At 32.9% G+C, this 23,797-nt stretch overlaps 1 protein-coding gene across 1 annotated transcript; it reads right to left on the bottom strand.

Moving 5' to 3' along the window:
- Window positions 1-5,993: 5,993 nt before the first annotated feature.
- LOC149549166 (methylenetetrahydrofolate reductase (NADH) 1-like) lies at window positions 5,994-21,219 on the bottom strand. Its single transcript, XM_089792584.1, has 13 exons — window positions 21,157-21,219; window positions 20,778-21,025; window positions 19,041-19,223; window positions 16,626-16,686; window positions 16,418-16,500; window positions 12,888-13,061; window positions 11,004-11,177; window positions 10,812-10,912; window positions 10,545-10,656; window positions 9,016-9,096; window positions 8,741-8,918; window positions 6,609-6,943; window positions 5,994-6,467 (listed from the first exon to the last, which is right to left on the bottom strand). The coding sequence occupies exons 2-13, from the start codon at window positions 20,994-20,996 to the stop codon at window positions 6,384-6,386; spliced, it is 1,785 nt and encodes a 594-aa protein (XP_089648710.1). The 5' UTR covers window positions 20,997-21,025; window positions 21,157-21,219; the 3' UTR covers window positions 5,994-6,383.
- Between the last annotated feature and the right edge of the window lie 2,578 nt (window positions 21,220-23,797).

Below are 23,797 nucleotides of genomic sequence, written 5' to 3' on the forward strand. Positions count from 1 at the left end.
TAAAGAAGGATTGGTCTATAAGACAAGGCAAGTAATTGGTAAGAAAACAATGTCTAGGGAGCATAACTAGTATACAATAGAAGTGAGAGCAAGGTGAATACTTTCATGATGTCGTACACATAAAATGGAGTGATCATAGGAGACAACTATGTGATGTCTATATAGACTGAGTGTATAATAGAAACACCAAACAATGATAAGTGAGAAAAGTTCTACATGACAAAATATGAATGTGGAGTATTGTTCTTGAGTTACATGTGACAAATTGTCAAATTTTTTATCAGTATGCTTGATGAAGTCAGAGTAGAAGTAATGATGATGTGTCATTAATCAGTTGAAGTGATGAGTTTGCAATTAGTAGATAGAAGTGAGAATGGTGAGAGGATTCAAGAAGAAGCTTGTTGACGTCAAACAGTTTTAGTTGTTCTAGGGAATTGTACAAGAAAACCTAATGTCGATCAAGGTGGTGATAAAAAATGTAATAAGTACATAGGGATATGTGAATTGAACAAGGTGTGAGTGTGGAAAGTTTATAATTTGAATAGATGGTGAAGATTAAGAGACAAAAAGGATAGATTATTTGTATGATGATGTTTGAAGAGTAGTGTGAGTGAGAGAACAAATAATAGTGAGAATTCATGTGATTACAGATAGTTTGATCATGTTACCAAGCAGAGATTGAGAACAGGGGAGCTAAATAGTGAGTAGAGAAGAAAGGATCTGACAGGCAAGTAGTACTACAAACATATCATTCAACTTGTTATTTTCTAACAATTATAGCAAGGGCAATCCCTTTATTGGATGGACCTTAACCAGAATTTTTGTGTGAATCTTTTAACAAGGTGGAATCTCAAAAGGAATTCTAAAACCTCTAACAAGGTAGATCCTAACAATTTTTTTTGTACTCCTAACAATGTACAAATTATTCCTAACAGGATGAACCTCTAAAAAGAGTACTTGTAGCTCCTAACAGGGTAAATCCTTTTACTGCATTGGAAGGCCTGTGGGTATCATCCCTACTATGGTTTTTACCCTCTAACAAGGGTTTCCACGATACGAAAATAGTTGTGTTATGTATTACTTTATGATTCATCAATGCATTTACTTTATTTTATTTTAGCAGTTATTTGATATGTGTTCGAAATAAAGTTTGAGAATATCATATCGGTAGTTTGACATTGTATTTTCCATGTTGTATTGATCCCCCCCCCCTCTACAGTACCATTTCATAACAACAACTTGGATCATCTTTAGCATTCATTGTCAATAAACTACTATAATTGCAAGAGCTCCTTCATTGGGGGTGAAGATACATACTCTGTCTTCTCTAATGGGAAGGATTTTTTTCCTCACATAGATTTTTATATTTACCATATATTAGAGAGCATATTCTTGGAATATTAGGAAAGATGGGATGATAAGAGGGGGTTGAATCAATATCCTCGAAAAAAATTATTCTTAAAAAATCAATATTCTCCTTGATTCCTCTGGCATTCGGTAATCACTAAACATTTACCACATTACTTGTAAATGAAAGTAACTTAACTAAATAAACATACATCAATCATCAGCTCATAAACATTAAACCATAACACATAACACAATACAAATGATCTTTGTAATATAAACTTACTTTGCTTGATTATATCCCTCTTTTGGTCACTGATATATTACCTCCTTTGATTGATCTACAATTTCTCACAGTTTTGCTCAAATCTCTGATCTTTGACCTTTGATATACTATGTACTCTACTTTGTCCTCTGATCTCCTTTCTCGCTTCAATACTTCTCATAACAACAAAAACAATAACAACAACCTTTGAAATTGTTCCATAGAGGTCCTTTTATGGTTTCATTTTTCCTCTTCACAATTTGACCTAATTAGGTTTTAGGAACATTTTAGAATGCTTCATTGATCAAAATCAACGATCTAGACTAATCCATCATTTTATTCATTTTCTATTGCTCATTCTTATTGGTCTTTTTTGTCTTGTAATCATAAAATAATCAATTCACGTTCTTCAAGAAATCTTTGCAAATCTTTACCTCAAACTATGTAAATCATTTTTCTACTCAGTATGATTGTTTCTCATCATATTTTGTGTCAATTCAAACTTTAACATAGACTCTGTTTCACTCAGTAAATACTATGTTCTTCTTGATGTCATTTGGTGTAGACTTTTACATGCTCTGTTATAATTGTCAAGCTCAGTAATCTCTTTGCTTGGTATACTCTGTCTAGCTCGGTGATGTTCCTACTCAATGTATGTAGAAACACTCTATAAGTACTGAGCTCAAGTATGATTGTCATTCATCTTCTCCTTCATTGCTCGGGTAGTATATGGACTTGGTTACCATGCTCACCTTCACTTGGCTTTTTGACACAAATTGGAAATATGATTATATATGGGAGTAACACATATTATCATTTATTTAGGGAGGAGTTATTTTCCACTTTAGTTTCTTCTTTATGAGGTGCATTGAACTTTGGTTACTTTTAGGTTTTGATGTTGAGACCTTCTTTTTCTTCTCACCTAAGCTATGCATAAAGGAGATGTATTGGGGCATTAGTCATGCTTAGATGTTATTTTACTTATATGGCAAGATAGTTACAAGGTTGGGATACTTTCTGGTATATTTACCAATCCTATGTACATGTTTGAGTTAATAAATCAATCTTCATTTAGTTGTGATTCTCTCAATCTTTCCTTTTGTTCTAATATTCATCATGTGGCTCAAGAATGAGTCCAAAGATATGAGATAGTAGACCACACTTATGCCAATGAATCTTTATCTCTTATTTTCAAAATAAATATCTCTATAAAATGAGCAGAAGGATGAAATTGTAGTTTTGACATTTTACATTATATAATATACTACTATTCATATTATAAAAAATAAAAATAAAAACATGTTATATTCATTAAGTCATACATTTTATATCCATGTTTCCCAAAAGACTTAACTAAAACATTTTTTTGATTGTTGGATCTATTGCAAATGTATTAACACTGCCATAATGTTTGGTATGTGTTTTCCAAATGCAACAATCACTTACATTTATATTGAGTATAAGCCATGAATAGACATGTCCCTTCATGGGACATGTTTATTCGTTAATCAGATTGTGTGTGTGTGTGTGTGTGTGCACGCGCACACGCACGTGCATTTATCCAACAAAAGTTATCAAACATCAACACTCCCTCTTAGCTAGGGAGGATAAACACATATTACCTCAAAGTAATATCAAGTTAGCAAGATTGAGGATATTTTTTATCAGAAGATTCCATCATTTTGATATCACATTTGATATCAAGAGTATTGGTCTCCCAGAATACATGATATTCACCAAGTACTCAAAATAAGGTTTGATATCACATCTGATATCAAGAGTATTGGCCTCTTAGAATATCAATGATATTCACCAAGTACTCAAAATAAGGTTTGATATCACATCTAATATCAAGAGTATTGGCCTCCTAGAATATCAATGATATTCACCAAATACTCAAAGTAAGCACCAAGATCCACCATGACTGCTCTACACACATAGTCTACACACATAGTCTGCACACATAGTCTGCACAAACCTTGTGATCACTACTAGCCTACTCCAACACACACGAGTCAGTGCACAAAGGCCCATCGATCAACCAACGGTTCTCGCTATGATCCACACATGCCCCGATCTTTGAAGAAAACATATCCTTCTCTATTGTACAAGGTATGTGGCAGTGTATTCTATGTTGGTGGTGTTCATGTTCCATATTTACTCGTCCTTGGAAATGGTTTTCCTTTTCCAATCTATTTCATCTTAGATGTTTTAATCTCTTTATAAGCCCCCATGCTTTATCAAGATTTGAATCCCTTAAGGAAGGATAGGTTGTTATGTTATCGAGGGCATACAATTCAATACACATGTGAGATGTAAGATGGTCAATTTGAGCCCATAAAGAAAACAACAGCTTTTTTTGGTGTAATTTGTTCTCATTTCTTAATGTAGAGAACATCATCTTCTTTAGGTTTAATTTTTTCCCATTTCTTGATGCAAAAAACTAAATGAACATATTTTACAATTTTTTATCAATAGATTAGCTATTGTGATGCATCCATTGGTTTTCATTTTATCTAAAAATTGGTTGCAATCTAGTAGCAAATAGATTTTCTCTCAAACTCTTGTGAATTTTTAAGGAAGATTATTTCACCATTTTCCCTCCAACCAGAGATTCAAGTCCACATAATTCTTTTTAGGAGAGCAACCCACTTATTACAATTTTCCTGCTTACCCTTTATAGAATCAGAGGAACCATCTTGTTGGTTTTTATTAATAGGATTTATTATGCATTACTTATGACTAGTGCCTAGGGTGTCCAAAAGGTTGATCAAAAGGGGGTAGAAGAGTTGGGCACCTCTTCAACAATAATTTGATGGTGAAGGCAAAGGGCCAAGTGGAAATGGTACAAGCTAAACATTAGACCTTAATGGAGAATGGTAAATTTCTCATAATTCTTAGCCTCGCACACAATAGTATTCTCAATAGAATGCAAGAGCTAAAACAAAATAGAAATTGCAATGTGGTTTTCCTCAAGAGATTTAAGAAAGAGAGGTTGTAATAGTAATACACACCAAATCTACACTATGAAACACCTTAAAACCACAAGGCAAACCTTGTCCCATCACTTCAATCACAAGTGTGAACATTACTCTCTTTCGAAGTATGTTGTAGGTTAAATTCATCAAATCCGTTAATAAGGCCACAGGTATCATTTATAATACCTTGAATTGGCCAGCTAAGGGAGCAAGTACCTTTGGTAGATTTAATAATTAATTGAGAATCCCCTTGATCTCAAGGATGTGAATGTCCATGGAGAGGGGAAATTCGATGCTATACCTTCAGCCTGGTTGATGGTAGAGTCGTCTATGTGACTTGCAATGAGCGGACCACTGTAGTTTCTAATGATGCCTCCCCAACCACCGGTGGTAGAGTTGCCCATGTGACCCCTTTAAGCAACAATGAGCGAATCATTGTAGTTTCTAATGATACCTCTCCTCCCCCAACTACTAAGACCACTTCTGGTAACACCGTCAACATCGAGTTCTTACCAAGGAAAGATAGGGTGTTTCCAAATAGCGTTAATACGCTTAATCTTTTTGTAACTATCGAACTTCTTGAAATCTTCCACGAGCTTCCAACATAAATCCAACACGATGTCCCGCCATGAAAGATAAAGCCAACAACGTAAATCTCAAAAGGAGTTTTCCATTTGCTTACATAGAGATTTTCCAGCCTGCAGATTGCTCCTTATTGGTAAATCTGTAAGACTACTTTTTTTTGGCTTGCAGTTTGATTTCAGTAGAATAAATTATTATAATGAATTATCTTTCATTAATCTATAAGGGTATTAATCAATAGATATTTTTTGTGGCAAACTCAATAGAATTTATCTATGTTTGCTGCCTTATATATGATCAATAAAAAAAAATTGGCCGTTGAGAAAATCTTAATACAAAATACATTTTTTAAATGTGAGCCCAACATAATTTGTTTATTTATTTTTTCATAAAGAAACCTTATGCTTCTCATCTTTATTAAGTTGGACAACAAATGACAGTTAAAAGGAAACCTTGAAGTACAAAATTACAACGCCAAGTTCCATTTTTCCTTCTTTGAACCTCGGCCTCAAAACAAAATTTTCTCAAAATTGTTCAACCCCATTATTTCCATAGAAACTTCATTCATAACTCAAAATGTTTTTTTATTAACAAATAAAAAATGCAGTCCCTAAATAGTTGGAAATTGCCTTTTGTATCCATTCTTTTGAAACATTAAAACAGCCATATCAATCAATGGATCAGGTTCCATCATCTTGAATGACAAAACTGCCTTACCAGACAGCTCCGCTTTCTAACAACAATAGTTAGAATTAATTTGGGATTTGCCAAAAAGTAATATTAAGAAAATACATAGACGGTATGCATAATTCACAAAGAGATTGAATACATAATTCCCGTTCATTGTTACTCTTGCACCCAAAAACCATATCCATTTAGTTCTCAGTGCCCAATGATTGAAATGACACAGTTTTCCACGTGATAATTCTACAAATACAAAATACATGTAAAAAAGGAACAATTTTTGTATCTATTTCAGTCATTATTTTAATTCACTGCTCGTTTGAGTGGCAGATCTAATTTTCATGATTTAAGGTCTACCTCTCCATTACAAGCAAAGAATAGCTGGGAGTGGACAAAGAAATAAAATTTCATTTCAGTTCCAGATTCCCTGCATGACATCAAATTTAATAACACAAATAGGAAATTCCAACTGGCTATAATTATGGAACATTGCTCTGAACCGCCAAATCACTTTTTATCACTGCGTTTTATATTTCTTCAAATACTGAAAACAAGTCCCCGTGAATGTAATCATTGTCCACAAGACTCACCAAGAAGTAACTGCTTTGCACCTGTAGATAAAACATATGAACTCAGCCGAAATAGAAAAATCAATACTGTTCTATTCAGCCCGCATGGATTAGCAGTTTCTTTAATAACCAACCATCAAACAGTAGGTATAAAAACAGTGTCAACATGATTTGGAAGTTTACCTCTTCAAGGAGCTTTCTCGAAGGGTCATCCTCTGGATACAAGGATGCCCACTCCTTTTCCCATGCTTGGAAAGCTTCATCCTTCCAAACCATAAAACTTACAGGATCTACAACAGTAGGCTGGATAACCTCCTTTGCCGGAAAAACTCCCCATGTCACAGCATTTACGTCATTTGGACCAATATTAGATACAGTCTCACCCTTCTTGTTTACAGAAATGTATGTGAGAGAGGATCCTTTTTTGGCTTGCTCAACCACTGCATTCAGCTTCTCTGCAGAGCAGAAAAATTCCACATATGCCTTCTGATAAACATACCCGCCTGGCCCTTCCCATCCTGCAACGAAGTCAAGTGATTAAGAACATTCAGAAATATCAATTCTTACATTTTAGATCACGCATTGAAAAAATAAGTAGTGTTTATATCTGCTGCACACAGATGCCAAAGCAGCAGATATAAACACTGCAATTTGATAGTGGTTAGTACGTGATCTATTTATCATCATAATTATGCTCAAAATAAATTTAAATAGGGTAATGCAAAGCCTTTATTTCCTAAAAGGCAATGCAACGTCTTTGTTCCTAAAATGCAGATCCACAAATCAGACTAGCATAATGTGACAACCAAATGACAGCAGTAAAAATTTACTTGGATACTATCAATATATCACTTGGCAAATACAATGTAGACTTTACCACGATTCCACTTCCATGATTTGTGATTTAAAGAAGGTAGGGACATACAATCTACAAGATATCAGAGTATAACGTGCTAATGAAATTATTATCAGTCACTTAAAAGACAGTATACTGTAATAAAATTAATTGGATAGAATAAATATAGACTTGTATTATTAATAATTATAAACATAGCCTATAGTCCCAGACTTGAACATCCGTCCTATTCATAGAAGATTGGGAGTTTGAAGAAACAAAAAAATGATTAAAAACCTGAGAACTAACACCTTTTCGCAAAACTTTGTAAGCTATGTAGCTTAAAAAGAAATAGAAATAAAGCTCAGTTCCTTGAAATTTGTCCATGATGTAAAGATAACACATATGATTCAGGTGATATTAGCAATTGCAAATCAGTTAAGGAAACCCTATACAACTAAAATTCAAACCAAGCTTGGTAGTTCTACTGTGAAACTAAATGACTATTGAAAGAACTAAGCAAGCATGGGATATCAACAAACCCAGTTTACTTTGGGCTAACGGGATGTTATATTTTCACTTCTTTCACATTTGTCTTTAGTGGTTTTTTGTTTTCAATCATTTAGTTTTTCAGATCATTTACGGTTTGTTACAAGTTATAACTTACTTCTCTCCAGGGTTGGGAAGTTGGGAAGTTGGGAACAGTTTATGGGCAGCAAAGGACAACATTAAAAAAGACAACTAAAAGCATCATACTTTGTAGAAAGATATAAGCAGTGTGTATTGTCTGGACAATTATTGAGTCTGACAAACCAATTGGGTTTAAATGACATCAAAAGTCATCATCATCATTTGGAATGGGAGTGGGGGAAGATAGGATCACTTAGAAATGTGCATGAAAAAAGTTCAAATTCAGATTTGTTTTCTCCAGGGATTAAAAAATGGGGGAAACCAAAAAGTCTGTAAAGCCAGAACTTCGCTTCTTACATGAAAGTTTGAAACAATCGACCCATACTGTATTTTAGTTGTACTCGTGAATTTGTGATTATAAGAATTCTTCCAGAAAATAAAATCAGCGACCATGTGATTGACTATGGGGTCCTACATATTATCATGGAAAAGTAAAAGCCAAACTCCATAAAGATAGAAGGTTGGGATAAAAATTAAACTAGAAATTATTAGTGAAAAATAATAACTGTGCCATAAAAGGATGCAGGAAAATATCCCTTCCCTATACAACTACTGCTTAGGTGAACAGAGACTTTCCTGAAACTAGCGTTGAGGTGGATAACTGAAAGAAACTGTGACATCATGTCATCTGAGTCCATTTTTCAACCCGTGATAATACCTTAAAGAAACTTTTGATAAATATAGACCACCTAATGAAAACACTTCTCCGCTTCTTATCCAAATTAGACGAATTAAAACTGTCTTTTGATGCTCTTATATAAATTTATGAAGCAAAAGAATGGGTACTGACCAACAGAAGGAGAATCGGATTTCTCGCCATTCACTGCAGGCTGACTATTTATAGTTAGAAAACCTTTCGAATTTAACAGCGCTAATTTTTCATTGATCTTCACTGTCTCAGGCTGAAGGCCATCGAGTTCTGACCATGGATTGCTCTTCAATTTTCCCAAACAATAGTTTGCAAATTTCTGGCTTGACATAAGAGAACTGATCCATAAGCAAGCTTGATTCACATCAAGCACACAAAATAAAATCAATTGAACCATGAAAATATTATTATGGTACCTCCTGGACATCATTTATGGAACTCAGAGGAACAACCCATTCCTCCAAAATCTTTTTGTTCCTTGAGCGTCGCCTCAAGAACTGTAATTCCAAAATATAACTTCCCATTAGATTATCACATTCTCCAAAAGTAACAAAAGGGTTAGCAAACAGAGTTCAGACAAATAAATATACTGATTAATATGATGAAACCCTGCAAGAAGAGATAGTAACACTTTAAAAGTACTCATTTGTAAGAGTTCAATTACATTTGGCTCCATCTGTATATAAATTTACATTTGGCTCCATCTGTATAAAAATTTACATTCTGATAAGCTGCTATATAAGCTATCAATGCACATAACAACTACAAAAGCAAACATGTCATTTGGGTCCAACAGTTCACCCATCTTTAGCCTACTAAAACAATGATTAATTATGTTCAAATATGACCTCTAATATCTATTAGAATGTAAACTGTGGCATGCCACAGAAATCATGACCACTTGAGAAATACACTATCCTATTTTAGCATCTCAGGTATAAATAGGGTAAAATCTTCAATGCCAGACAGCCCTTAAAAGTTTGACTATTTAGGAGTTCAAACAAGCACACATATCAGCAAGAAATACCGAACAAGCATCAAAAATAAAAATTTAAAAAGAATGAAGCTTATAGATTTCAGAGCTAGCTTTGAAAAAATCTATGGCTAAATGACTTGGCAATTATCAATCATATAGACCAAAAACCAAGGATATGATTGGCTATCATATTATTACAAATTTACAAAAATTCTTCCATCTTCGTGTGAAAGAGGTCAAAAGTCCAGGTGCTACTAAAATGCTGCTTTGTCACACTAGAGGAATTATTGTGAAATGGAATTGGAAGCCTGCCAGATGCTGGAGACTGTCAAATATTTTTTTTGCACACTACATATAAATTCTCCAAATCTCCATCTTTAGAATAAAGAGAAATGTTGAATTTTGGAATTCAAAAAATTGCTGTAAGTAGATTTTGGTTCACATGTCTTCAAAAAAAAGTGTGCTAAATGTGCTAATAGAGATGCTTCCTGCCCAAAAAGTTTGCTTTCATTCTTCCATGTCAATTTCACTCCCATCAATTTACAGAAAACATATCAATATTACACGCTTATTGCATCAGTGAAATGTCATGATTCTGAGCACAATAAGACATTAGACAATATTCTAGAGGCATTCCCTATTAAGCATTAAGCAAGTCACATTACCACATCTCACATAAGGCTTTCACAGTGAAACACACTTAACAAACAAGAACAATGAACTAGAAGGAAAAAAACAGCTTACCATTCTTTTGAAAACATGGAGCAATAAAAACATATTGAGGATCAGAATAACTGTTCAATTCATGTTTATTTTCATGTATTGATTCCACAAAGGTACAAAAAACCAAACAAAGATCAATAATTGACAAATAAAAACATGCAGTGAGGCAAAGACTTCCTTTTTCTTACACAGACAGTCAAAAAAAGGTGATATTAGCTGACACACTTTTACATGGTTTCAATATACCTGATAGTCATTAGCTGCTCCATAAGCTGGGCTACGTGAATCACCCCATCTCCCGTGTGGGAATTGTTCCCAACCAGTGGTTCGAGTAATGTAGCTCCTTGGTCGATTAGCCCTGGATATAGAAGTAATGGTGTTGATGTTATTAAGCATGGCCAGAGGCTGGATATTTTACATTTGAATTACACACTGGACAAGAATTCTTCTCTCGTAGTGTCTGGAGAAAATGAATAAATACTGAATTCAGGTCCAATATTTTACAGCACATACCAAAATATGGGTCGTACATTTTCTTTAGTCCGTAAAATATTAGCTGCTGGCCTCCATGGCAAAGGCCTCCTGATCTTAGTTATGTCAACCAAGCCAAGATTCTGCCATAGAATATCTTCCACTCATGAGACCAAAAATGTCATGAAGTCAAAAAGAATATTGACCACAAGATAAGGAGTTTCGCATACATACCGAAAGGATAGCCAATGCTGACTTGTCCATGTTGAGAGTATATATATGCAAAGTCTTAATTCCATGAGCTAGAATCTTCTTACACATTTCAGTGCCTAGATGTATACCATAAGCCCTTACAGCCTCATCATTCTCTTTGATGGGTTCCAATGCAGCGGTGATCTCCGAAGGAATCTGAACAAAGTTCATCAAGGAGTAAGATTTCCCGAATGGGAATAAACCTAGGTATACAAGAGAGGAGTGTCATAATTCATCTCTCATCATCAAAGCATCCCAAATTAGTAACATGGCTAGGTGTTGGAGTTTGCTTTCTTGATTAATCTTGCTGAACACAGATATGAAGCCTGAAATTTATTTTCTAATTTCCATTATAGAAACATAATACATGAACATGATCAATCACACACACAATAGCTCTACTACATAAGTGGGTTGAACATATTTAATCCAAATATTGAAACATGTGGAGGAGAGGAGGGAATACAAAACAGCACTGTTCATACACTAAATAATTCAAACCTGCTTCATAGCTAAACAAAATTGATGCATAAGATCTAAGAATCTCGCTACTACAACTAGAGTCAGAAGAGTACATTATTTGAAGGAAACATCATACTAAGTGAGATTAAATGGCCTAAAAATGAAATGATAGTACATGTGACCATCAAGAAAATTTCTTGGTGGAAAGGCAAAAAGTAAATACAAACTTGTATGCCATTTTATTGTGCATGCTTTCTTGTCCCTTATGCATGAAATAACCTTGTGAATGATAACCCTAACCTCCAATTCCTGTGGGGTTATTAATGAAGATCTTTGAGGCTCTGCGTGAAACTTATTTGATCACTATGCCTCTAATTAAAATATGAATCTTCTTGATACTTAAACTGTAAACATCATTATTCATTTTTCATGATCGAAAGATATTTTGGTTTGAGGCCAAATACTTAATTCTTGTGATGCTATCTCAAATCCAGCAATGGCCAATTTCACATTAAGGGCATCTGATTTAGCAAGCGAAGTGTTAGTGAATCTTTGTTAGGTATGAGAGGACCCAGTAAGTAATTCAAATAAAAGAATATTTCCTCTTGTAAAAATATATAGTTCCATCAGACAGGAATGGATGCCCCCATATGAGGCGTCCCTCCCTTGGAAACATTGTAAACAGTTCCTAACTGTGTGCTTGTCCTAACTGTGTGCTTGCACATTGCAAATGATGAAAGGATGGAAGGCTCTTTAAAATGGGTTTATACAATAATAGAGTATATCTACTCTATCAACTGTGAGTCAACAAAAGTGATGTGCAACTTATGGTTGACCCACTTGTGTGTTTAACAGATCCAATCTGTGTGTATGCATGTTAGCAATGATGAAAGGGTTGAATAGCTCTTTAAAATGGGGATTTACAATGTTCTCAGTAATCATGTAGTCTACAGTATCAAGTGGGTTAACGGAAATGGCATGCAACTTGTAATTGTTGCTATATGACTACAATAATGCAAATTCTTTTAATGTACCTAGAGATTGCGGATGTTCTTTGATACAATTAATTCCTTGTTAGCGTCACCCCAAATAAAATAAAATACAATCCCCTTTGAATCCATGAAAGCATTCTGAGATACTCATGTAGTTGTTGAAAATGTGTGTAAATTAAACATGTAATACAGATTAGTCTTGCATGTTCAAAAGATAGGGAAGTGAGATATGTGAATGAAGATTGAGTATGCATGCAGGTGATATACCCATAGGCCTCAATTTATTACTATGATTAATTTAGATACTTCCAGTTCTAAATTTTGCTCTAAAAGACTCAAGTTGATAACATGCCAAGAATTTTCCTAATCATATGGTTTTTCCATCTGATGTGAAAATAGAAAGCTAGCATACCTTAGTTTTGCAAAATCCAGTCATACGCACAAACCCCTTGTAGTTATTTATAGGCATGATGCCAGGAACAATGGGGCACTTGATGCCAATTTCTCGACAATCATTCACAAACTTCAGAAAGATGTCCGTGTCATAAAATAACTGTGTAATTATTAAATCTGCACCTGCATCAACCTGCGATACCAAACATAGTAAGTTAAATTAGTTGGAAAAAGAATCATGTTACAAGAAAGCTGTCATAAACAACAAATTCACAATAATCCTGTCAGAAAACTAGTTGGAAAAGAAAATAAGTCCACTGTTGAGGAATCCCAGAAAACAAACAAACAAGGAGCACACTAATAAACAAGACATTGGCAGAAGTCAACACCACAATAGGGGAATACCATTATACCACTCATCTGATTTTACAGTGGAAATTGTTCCCCTTTCCGGTTGGAAAGGTATTTCAGCAAACACATAGCCGCAATGAATATAACATTCAAGCATTATATCAGAGGAAGCTCAAATAAGTAGGAATTATCATTCACCAAATAAAGCAGATTTAACTATCTTAGAATTCCTACACCATAATTGCAAGTCTAAAGAGGTCCTATTGAGATATGGGCTTAGCGATTGATTCGGGTTAAGGGTTGAGCACACTAGTACAGAAAAAAGAGTGGGGATTGGGCATATCCAAACACAAAAACATATATATATATATATATATATATATGTTACCCCAAAGCACTGAAACAGGAATTAAAACCTGATAACAAATAACATACATATAACAAAACAGCCATATTAATAATATTCAAATTTTAAGAACTTAAAGATATCCAGATTTTAAGTAAATCAAAAGCATTACAGCAAATGAACTTTAAAAATATTAAAATTAAAACTACAAACATCAAAAATTAAATCTAATCTAAATATATCAAAAATATAATACTTTTTAAATATATTAGCGAAGGGTTCCCCTCGCTGCTACATCAAGCAGGGATACTGCTCTATCTAAATCTCTCCCAGTGGGATACCACTTAATTTACAATCTCTACCAGTGCTCTTTTGGCATAAATGCTGCTGCTTCTTTCTCCTCCAGTAGGTCATCTCATCCTTATCCCTCCACCTATGCTACTGGCGATTCTCCAGCACTTCTCCAGCTTGAACACCACTCCTCTTTTCTTCTCCTGCGTGGAATCCTTCTTATCACTCCACCTATGCTACTCACAATTTTCCACCACTCCTTTGGCCCAGTGCAATGCCTACTATCTCCTACAGGGGATCCTTCTCATTGCTCCGTTGGCTCATTCTCCTATGTCACCAGCAGACTTAGGACATACAAAATCAACTAAGACAGGGATGCCATCTAGCAGACTAGCACTAAGAGGTCCTTGGGAAAATTCAAACCTTAGTCTCCAACATGAGAAACAAGTAGTCCTACCAATTTATCAAAACCTAGTTGAAATCTTATTGGTATAAGATTTATAACATCAATTAAATTCTAATATATATATATAATCATTTTTTTCAAATATGGCCTAACAGCCCATGTTGGCCATGCAAGCACCATTTCTGCGGCAGCCTATACTTTCTAAGGTTTCCTCACATTTTAAAAAACCAACACCCTTAATGTTGATTATTTATTTGTTCCATGAAATGTGACAAGAACAAAAACTATAATCAAGAGAAAATAATGAAAAGTACTTAACAGATGCTTGGGGCTTGGAATTTTGGGCCTGGATTTGCATGGGCATACACAGTTGAATCCTCAGCCCAATGTCCATTCCCTGCTCATAACTCCTGCAGTCCAGACAGACCAAATGGACTAGACCAGGTATGAACCAGATCCAAATCCAGAAACTTATGAACTCATGTGCTACTACCTAGAGTTGCTGCAAGATCAAGAATATATATAAACTTGATATAAAATGTTTCTACTTGTTGCACTGCTTGATTTTTGGATTAGATCGTGTATTAGCTTTTTGAATTATGTAATACACTAATACACAATCTAATCCAAAACCCAAGCAATGCAGCAATAATGGATTGTAGAAATCTGATTTCATTAATGTTTCTACTTTCAAGACAAACAGATAAAACTGTTTCTATGTTAAAGAAAAAACTTTATCAGATGGTGTGAAAAGATCTATTCTCATATGCTATTTATTATTATGTTTCCTGCAATTTCCCTTGCACAATTTAAATTCCTTGCTTGCTAATGTTAGCTAAAGAAAAGCGGTTATAAGCACTAAAAGTTGTTTATGCATTAAAAAATATAGATAAGCTATTTCTGCATTGAAGAAAAACCATATCAGATGGTGCAAAAACAAAGCTATACAGCAATTCTCATATTCTTACCATTTTGCTGATTCCTTCTGCTTCCCTTAAGCATCCTAACTTTCTAGGTTGCTAACATTAGCTAAAGCAATGTACGAGCAAGAACAAGAACTTATTTCTTTTACACAAAGTAGCCACCTCGGGTTCAGGTTCTGGTTTGAGTTTACAGATACAGCATACGGATTTAACAAGAAAAAATTATTGGCTTTATTTTGGGGTCATTTATACAAAAGATATATAAAATCATAAATACAAATAATTTAACCTAAGATCAGGTATAACCACAAAACAGAAATTTAGTAAACAAAACAAGCATGAAAAATCTTATAGAATCATATTTGTCTAATATGAAAAGCTTAATTCCCTTTTGTGAACGTGAACCCTACACAGAGAGAATAAAAATGACCACTATTGTGTTTGGGCACTTGAAAGCTAAAAGATAAAACGTAAAGAATATGTTATCAATAACATGAAGCCAGTTATTGGTTTCTAAGAGAAATATAGCTGGAAGTGCTAACAAAACCTCCCAAACAGCACTTGCAGCAGATAATAACACCATCTCCAAAACTCAATCATTTTCACCCCCACTCATTGACAAAGGAATTTAGAACAAGGAGAGGCCTTGGGGAATGATAGTGCCATTAACAGAGAAACAATCATATTACTGCAAAGGTGCCATTTGCACAAGGCCCCAAATGTTGACAGAAAAAAACGAACATGTGCGAGGGATTTTCAATTTTGTGTGCTTGTAAAAACTAAAATGTAATGGAAACAAGAGTGTAAAAATGATTCAAAATTTTTTGAAAGAGAAATTTTTCAGGCAGGTTCTGCCAGATTCATTATGGGTTCATCAAGGACAAACCCACAGGCATCATACTACACCCTGGCCAAATCCCCTTGCATACCAAACATTTATCTGTGCATTCCACCTAATGAATTGATAACTTATATTTCACAGCTTGATTTCTTGTTTTTGCCAATTTTATGTGCATTTATACAATTCCCATGTAAGGGAAAATGGACATCATCTTATCGTCATCAAGTAATCCTCCATTTAATTTTTATCGAGACAACACAGTGGAAAGAGAACCAAACAGAAAAATAACTGAAACGAAATCAAATCCAGAAAATTATAATTCAAATGAACTAAGCCGTAACCAATCTAAGTACTAGCAGCACCAAAAACAATCTGGATCTACTTAATATACCTTTGATTTCAAGTAAACCAAATCCTTTTTATAAGCTTCTTCAGTAGCTCCCTCTTCACTTGCAATCGCATCAGGGTGAGCCTCTGAGATCATAATTATGATAAAATCAATACCACAATTAAACAAAGAATATTGAAAAGATAGAGGCTAGACCAGAAACAATTGTAAGCCCTACTTCCAATCACTCTACACCTTAACGCTATTTTACCTGGATAGCCAGCAACTGTAACTCCAAAGTAATCACCATACTTCAGTCTAATATGTTTAACCTGAATATAACATGCACAATTCAAAATTCTTTAGTGTAACAGTAATCCTGACAAAGACATGCATATAAACATGTGGCCAGCTATAAATGAAAATTATTATGTCGTGAAATTATCTTGTAAAATGCCAAATTGTAAATGCTTCATAAAATAATTAAATTTTAGGTGGTTGTGTGGGGATTAACACTACTGGACGTTGTGTCTCTTTTGCTGGTTAAAGAACATAATTTAAAAATTCTATATTTAAAAGCTACAACTAAAAATTAAAAAATGTCTGCATCAGAATATAGAAAATTCTAGTGAGGTGAGAATTATTAAAACAATTGAAGACTTCTACCCTATATGCTTGGGAAAGAGTTGACGGAATCGTCTATGAAACTAGTTGACAGAATCATCTATGAAACTAGTCGCGAATGCAAAATAGTCAAGGTCATTGATAGATTTCTGGTACAGTGGATTTTTAAACCATTTAGCTATATTTCCATTTCAATGTTTACTTGATATATTTCCAATAAGTCAGGTTTCATTTCCTCCATCGAGGATGATGAATTAGGATAACATACAACAAATTTCAATGAACCATCGTAATAAGAGCATCTTAAATCAGCCCATGAACTTGGAGAGCTACTTGCGACAGCCATAAGTCAAATATGTCAGCCTTAAAAAACTTAGAATCAAAGAAAAGACATCAGTCTAAGTATTTTCTTTCAAGACACATTCCCCTGCCATAACATAGGTTATCATTTCTTTTCAAAGGGTCCCAAGTTGTAGTCATCCAAATATGTAAGACTGCAATGAAAAAACAAGAATAGAAAGAAGCAAAAAATCACAACACAATGATATGCAGGGATTATGGAACCAAATTAGACCCAAAGTAGCTGCAACTCGAACTTGTTATCTGTCTGTGCACCTTGTCAAATTTTAATTCATTTCTACATACAAAACATGTAAACCACCAGAATTTCAGATTTTTTCCCTAAGATAAGATAAGATAAGATAAATTTATTAATGTCCAACAAGAGACCACCAAAAGGGTCTAAGGGACTGAAAGCATACAACCAAGGAGGCATCAAACAACAGGAGCACCAAATAGTGTCCGAGAAAGAGCAAGCCAAGAACATAAAAGAAAGCAGAAGAGAAAGAAGACCGCAGAGGCAAGGACTAGGGGTTCTTCCTAAACATAATGTATAGAAATACTTATTCATAATTAAAATTGTATCTTCATTCTATAAAAGCAAATCTTGTTATCAAAAGTAGTATAATTTCATTGATTTGCAACAAAAAATATTCAGATGTTTTACATCTAAAATCAACTTGGAATTTTGGGGAGCATGGGATAGACTATGGATGTGTGGTTGGATGTGGAAAACAATGACACTCAACATTTTAGTAATATTTATCTCTGACAAGAATTAATTAGTATTAATTTTTAAAATAAGACAAAAATTAATGCACCCAATGTTATTAATTAAACTTGTCCAAGGTAGCACATTGAAGACTAAATAAATTAGATAGCTGTGAATCGATTGTCTCCACAAATTTCGCCAATGTTAAAGTATTAAATATTCTATGACAGGCACAAATCCATGTTAACATGGATCTGCTCTATGACTGGCATAAATCCATCTTAACATGGGACTTCTTTATTCATGGCACAAATCCATCTTAATTAGAATGGATCTGAACGGTATTCAAAATATATGAATTGGCAATACAGTGAATACACTACAATTATAAGAACATAACAGTTAGGATGTGAAATCTTTTGGATACTTTTATCAAAACATGAAAAGCAAACTGGCTAACACTATGAGAAGCAAATTTTTTAAAATTATACCTGGGAAAACATATATGTAAGGTCTATGACAAAAATTTGTATCTAACTTTATGTAGAAAATTGATGTATACATTATTCCAATATTCTTTTAACATCACAAGCAGTTTGGTATTTTTTTGAGCCTCAAAAAGTTACTCCTATTCAAAATAATCAAATATCAGACCACACTCGAAAATAATTATAGCAAGACTCTCCAAGGCAATTACAGATGCAAACTGCATCGCCTTTTTGCCATGCCTTAAAGTAACATATTTAAGGCTTAGAAAGTATTACTACAGTTTTCTTAATTAAACATTCCACTTGACATTTTGTGATTTCTAGCCCCGCATATTATGCTATAGGAAATTCAAATATTCAAGGCCAATAGGCAGATCTTAATTCTGCTTTTTGTTTTTCATGATCTATCGCATGCCTCTCAGTTGCATGGATGGGAAAGTAAAATCCTGGGAACAGAAACAAGAAAATTAACAGGCATAACACACTGAAATTCCTAAAATTCAATAGGAAAGAAGAAGAATACCAGATCAAGAGCACAAGCAAAACCACCTTCAACTTGGACAAACTTGTCCTGTCCATGTGGAGGGTCTCCACGAAGAGCCAGTACATTCTGAATGCCATTTTCCTTTATGGTCTCTAAGGCATGATCAATTTTCTCCACAGGCATGTTTGTGCAAGTTAAATGCATCATGGATTCCACACAAATCTGAACAAGTTCACAAACCCAGACAAAATGAAGTTTCAATTCAAGTATCAGAACAACATAAGAATAAATAGCCTATCAAACAGTGATAGAATCCCAAAATCAAAAGCTAGAATAAATATGTATCCTTATCCAACCCATTTTAAACTGGAGAAAAATGACGTCCATTTATTATGCCACCAGCACAACTGCATTGAAATTCAAATGAGGCTACAAAATTACAAATGAACTTGAGTCTACTTGTGAGATGAGGACCAAAACATAACATAAGATGTCCAAAAGCTTATATTTTTCACTTGCATAAAGTAAGACCAGATACCTTATTCATACTAACATTGAGGTTGAAATAACTAAAATACAATGAAATTTGGCTCTAGATTAATAAGATCCTCATATCTTGTTCTGGACCTTCTGGCTACGTGCCTATGGTATGAATAGCTGTCTATCACAATAGTTCAGTTAATGGTGGATGAGCTCTCCAACAGGAATGCTGTATGATAATAGCCCGACATAAGTACTTTGCATGGCGCTCTAACTTCATTCTGTAGAAATTGGATGTGGTCTGGGTTCTCCTAGGATGCATGGATTGAAATCTTCCCACTAAGTTTCGCCAAATTTCACTGGCAAAGGTGTGTGTATGAGAATATGGTCGTTTTCTCCAGCCTACTGATAGTATTGGCAACAGACAAGCCTCACCCAACCATTCTTGTGTAGTCTGTGAGAGCTTTTAATAATTCGGTTTTGAACTATGCTTTAGGTTTTCAGATTTTTTCATTATAATTATTAATTTATACAAGTGGTACATTCCATTAGAGAAACAGGTGGGCTGATAGATGGTCATCTCTGTTCCTTGTGAGAACATGTTGCCACTAAAATCCGGATAACAAACTTGTAACTTGATGGCAATAATGGTTTGTAAAAACTTTGTGTCACTGGTTCTTTCCAGATGTAGGTCCCATGTCTTGGTCCTTATTAAACAATTTGAGATGTACGCTCAGTTCCTTCTTTTGATCACATTCATAAGTGGAACCAAACCAGACGTGCAGTGATTGAAAGTCATCGTTTCTCTTGGCAATGTCTTCCTTAACTTCCAAATAATGCGTTTTTATCAGGAGAACCAACCCGACATATATTTCTACAGGGAAGCACTACGGTTGATAGTTTTGTACACTGCCCGTTGCCAGATCCAGTGGTTGATTCAAGGACTAATCAAACTAACCCGCAAACACAAACAAAGAATTCCTAAACTGCTCAAAGTTTGAATTGTCATTATGGCAGATCTCAATACCAAAAAGTCATTTAGCTTGTTGGGTAGTTAGATATTCCTCGGACTTTGATTCTTAGCTAAAGAAACAAATACCAACAAAAGGTGCAGAATTGCAAATCACATAAACTCGAATATGTGCAATCCTCAACCTGTCCAAAACTGAACACCCCACCCTCACCCCCTCCCATTTTCATACACACAACAAACAGGGTTCCCAGAGAGTTAATGTTGAAATCCCACAGACATTTATGTAAAGTTTAATTGCTAGAAACAGATTTAGAATAGCATACCATGTTCTGCATCTTGTTGGCAATGTCAAGAGTGAGATCTGCAGTGGATCCTCCAGCACCCCATGTAATGTCACAGAATGAGGGCTGATGCTCCACCATTCTATCCATTCTCTCGAACAGATTGTCAATACCCTCATCTGTTCTTGGAGGGAAAAACTCGAAGGAGAACACCACCTTGCCCTCCTTCTCTGCATTCTGCAGCTTCTCAATTACCTTCATATTTCGACTCCAATTTTGAGAAATACACACTGACAAAATTCAAAACAGGAACCAAATCAGACTACAGAAGTGCAGATATCATAAACACGAGCAACAAATCTAGATCCGAGTGCAAGTTAAGTGCAATGGTCTGCTTTTAGTTGTGGCATTCGATCCTTACCTTGCGGAAAAGGAAGGCAATGGGTCTGCTAGCAAAACAGACCGACAATTCAAGCAATGTGTTAAGAAGTGATCGTGGGTTTTATTATTTATACTGTTTGAAGCACTTTTAATTGTACGTTTTCAAAATGAATGCAACAGATTTGGAGGGTTGGTTGTAACCATGGCGAGTTTAGGAAAACCTCAGCTCAGGCGAGGTTAGCTCTTGTAAATTCACACGGGCAAAAATCTATCCCTCATAGCCCAATCAAACGAAGAATGGTCTACCTGATTTCGATAAAACTCAATAAAAAAATTAGAATTATCTCAGTATTGTTGTTTTCCAACGTGGTGTGCGGTATGAAAGATGTAAAATGGTATTGAACGGTTTAGGATGACCTTTCACCTAAAATTAGGTATATGTCTCTTTAGAACAAACTTGTAAGGGGGTTGGTGTAGATTTGGTTATAATTTATTTTGTAAATTATATAAAATTTTAAAAATTGATACCAATTAAATAATTTTTGGAAATCAAAAAATGTTTAAGATATTAAATACAATTTAATTAAAGATAGTAACATATAATTTATTAAAAGATAATAATTTAATAATAATTGAGAGGTTTCTCATTCATATTTAAAAAAAAAAATCATTTGAATTAGAATAATTTTTTATATAATAATTTTGGTAAATTTTTATAATAATTCTTATTTAATATAAAATTTGTATAATGTATAATTATGAACTAATGATATATTTTTCTAATTATAATATAATAATTATTTTAATTTTATAATAGGAAAAATTTAATAGATATAAGACTTATTTTAGTCAAAAAAATAGTTTTGAATACTTTTGTTATATTCATTCACACAAGTTATTTTCATTATCTTTTATTTCATCAATATTACATTTTTAAAAAATATATTAAAAAAAGTTCTTAAGTGTAAAGTGTATAAATTTAGTTTTCATTTAAATGATGAGTGTAAAGTGTATAAATTTAGTTTTCATTTAATAAATTTATTATAGTATATAAAATATTTAAATTAATAAAAATATTATAGTATTTTTTAATAAATAATAGTATATATAATATTATTTATTAAAAGATTGTATAATATAAGTATGTATAATATTTAAAAGATTGTATTATAAGTATGTATAATATTTTTAATTGAATGAAAAAAATTAAATTGTAAAATATAATATTAAATTTCTTTAAAATATCAAAAGTTAAATGATATAAATAATATTATTAAAAATATAATTCTTAAAAATTATCATGTTTTACAATTCATAAATAGGGCTCATATAAGAGTTAAATGATTCATCAAATCAAATCATAGAAAAGTATTTTATAGAAATTATTAAGTTAAAAATTTAATCACAATGTATTGATTTTACAATTAACTTAAAAGTAATAAATTTAAACTATTGAAAAGAAAAAATTTAATCACAGTTAGACTAGGACAAGTACTAAAAAAAATTAATCACCCAAGGGGCGATTTTGGCCTCATCCCTTATGATGTTGGAGCCTTGCACCCAACAAGACTTTATCCCTAGTGGGCTCTTTGTGAGCCATTCAACTTCACCTTAAAAATATAATAAAAATATATACTAATAATTGGTTGATACAGATTATTTTAACAACAAATTAATAAAATTCATTGTAACAATAGCTTTCACTTAACTAAATAAAACTTATTATGTTAAACAATTTATTGTTCTATTTGTGTGTTAGATGTTTTTTTGTATTTGTTGTAGGCAATATACTATTGCAATCACTTGCTCTTAACTCATGATTAATATTTTCTATTTCAACCAATCAAATATAATTATTTTTATTATTATTTTCATTTTACTACTGTTAAATAGTAAAAATTTTAGTTCTAAAATTATTGAAAATATTTTACGTTAATTTGATTGGTTAATTTGATTGGTTCATACATATGGGGTCTTATAGGAACAAATTTGCACTACCCATATTGTACAGAAATATTTTTCAATGCACATGTTATATATATACATATGTATATACATATATATGTGTATCTATATACATATATGTATACACATGTATATATGTATATGTATACACATATATACATATACATGCATATGTATATACAGATATGTATATATATATATATATATATACATATATATATATATATACATATATATGTATACATATATATATATATATATATACATATATATATATATATATATATATATATATATATATATATATATATATATATATATATATATGTATACATATAGATATGTATATATATATATATGTATACATATAGATATGTATATATATATATATGTATATATATGTATGCATATAGATATGTATATATACATATCTATATGTATACATATATATACATATGTATATATACATATATATATATATATATATATATATATGTATATATATATATATATATATATATATATATATATATATATATATATATATATATATATATATATGCATATATATATATATACATGTATACATATATGCATATAGATATGTATATATACATATCTATATGTATACATATATACATATATGTATATGTATATATATGTATAGTATATACATATATATATGTGTATATGTATATGTATATACATGTATATAT

The sequence above is a fragment of the Cupressus sempervirens genome, chromosome 7, assembly GCF_028749045.1.
Source record: "Cupressus sempervirens isolate cs-2001-9-10 chromosome 7, ASM2874904v1, whole genome shotgun sequence".
Taxonomy (NCBI): Eukaryota; Viridiplantae; Streptophyta; class Pinopsida; order Cupressales; family Cupressaceae; genus Cupressus; species Cupressus sempervirens.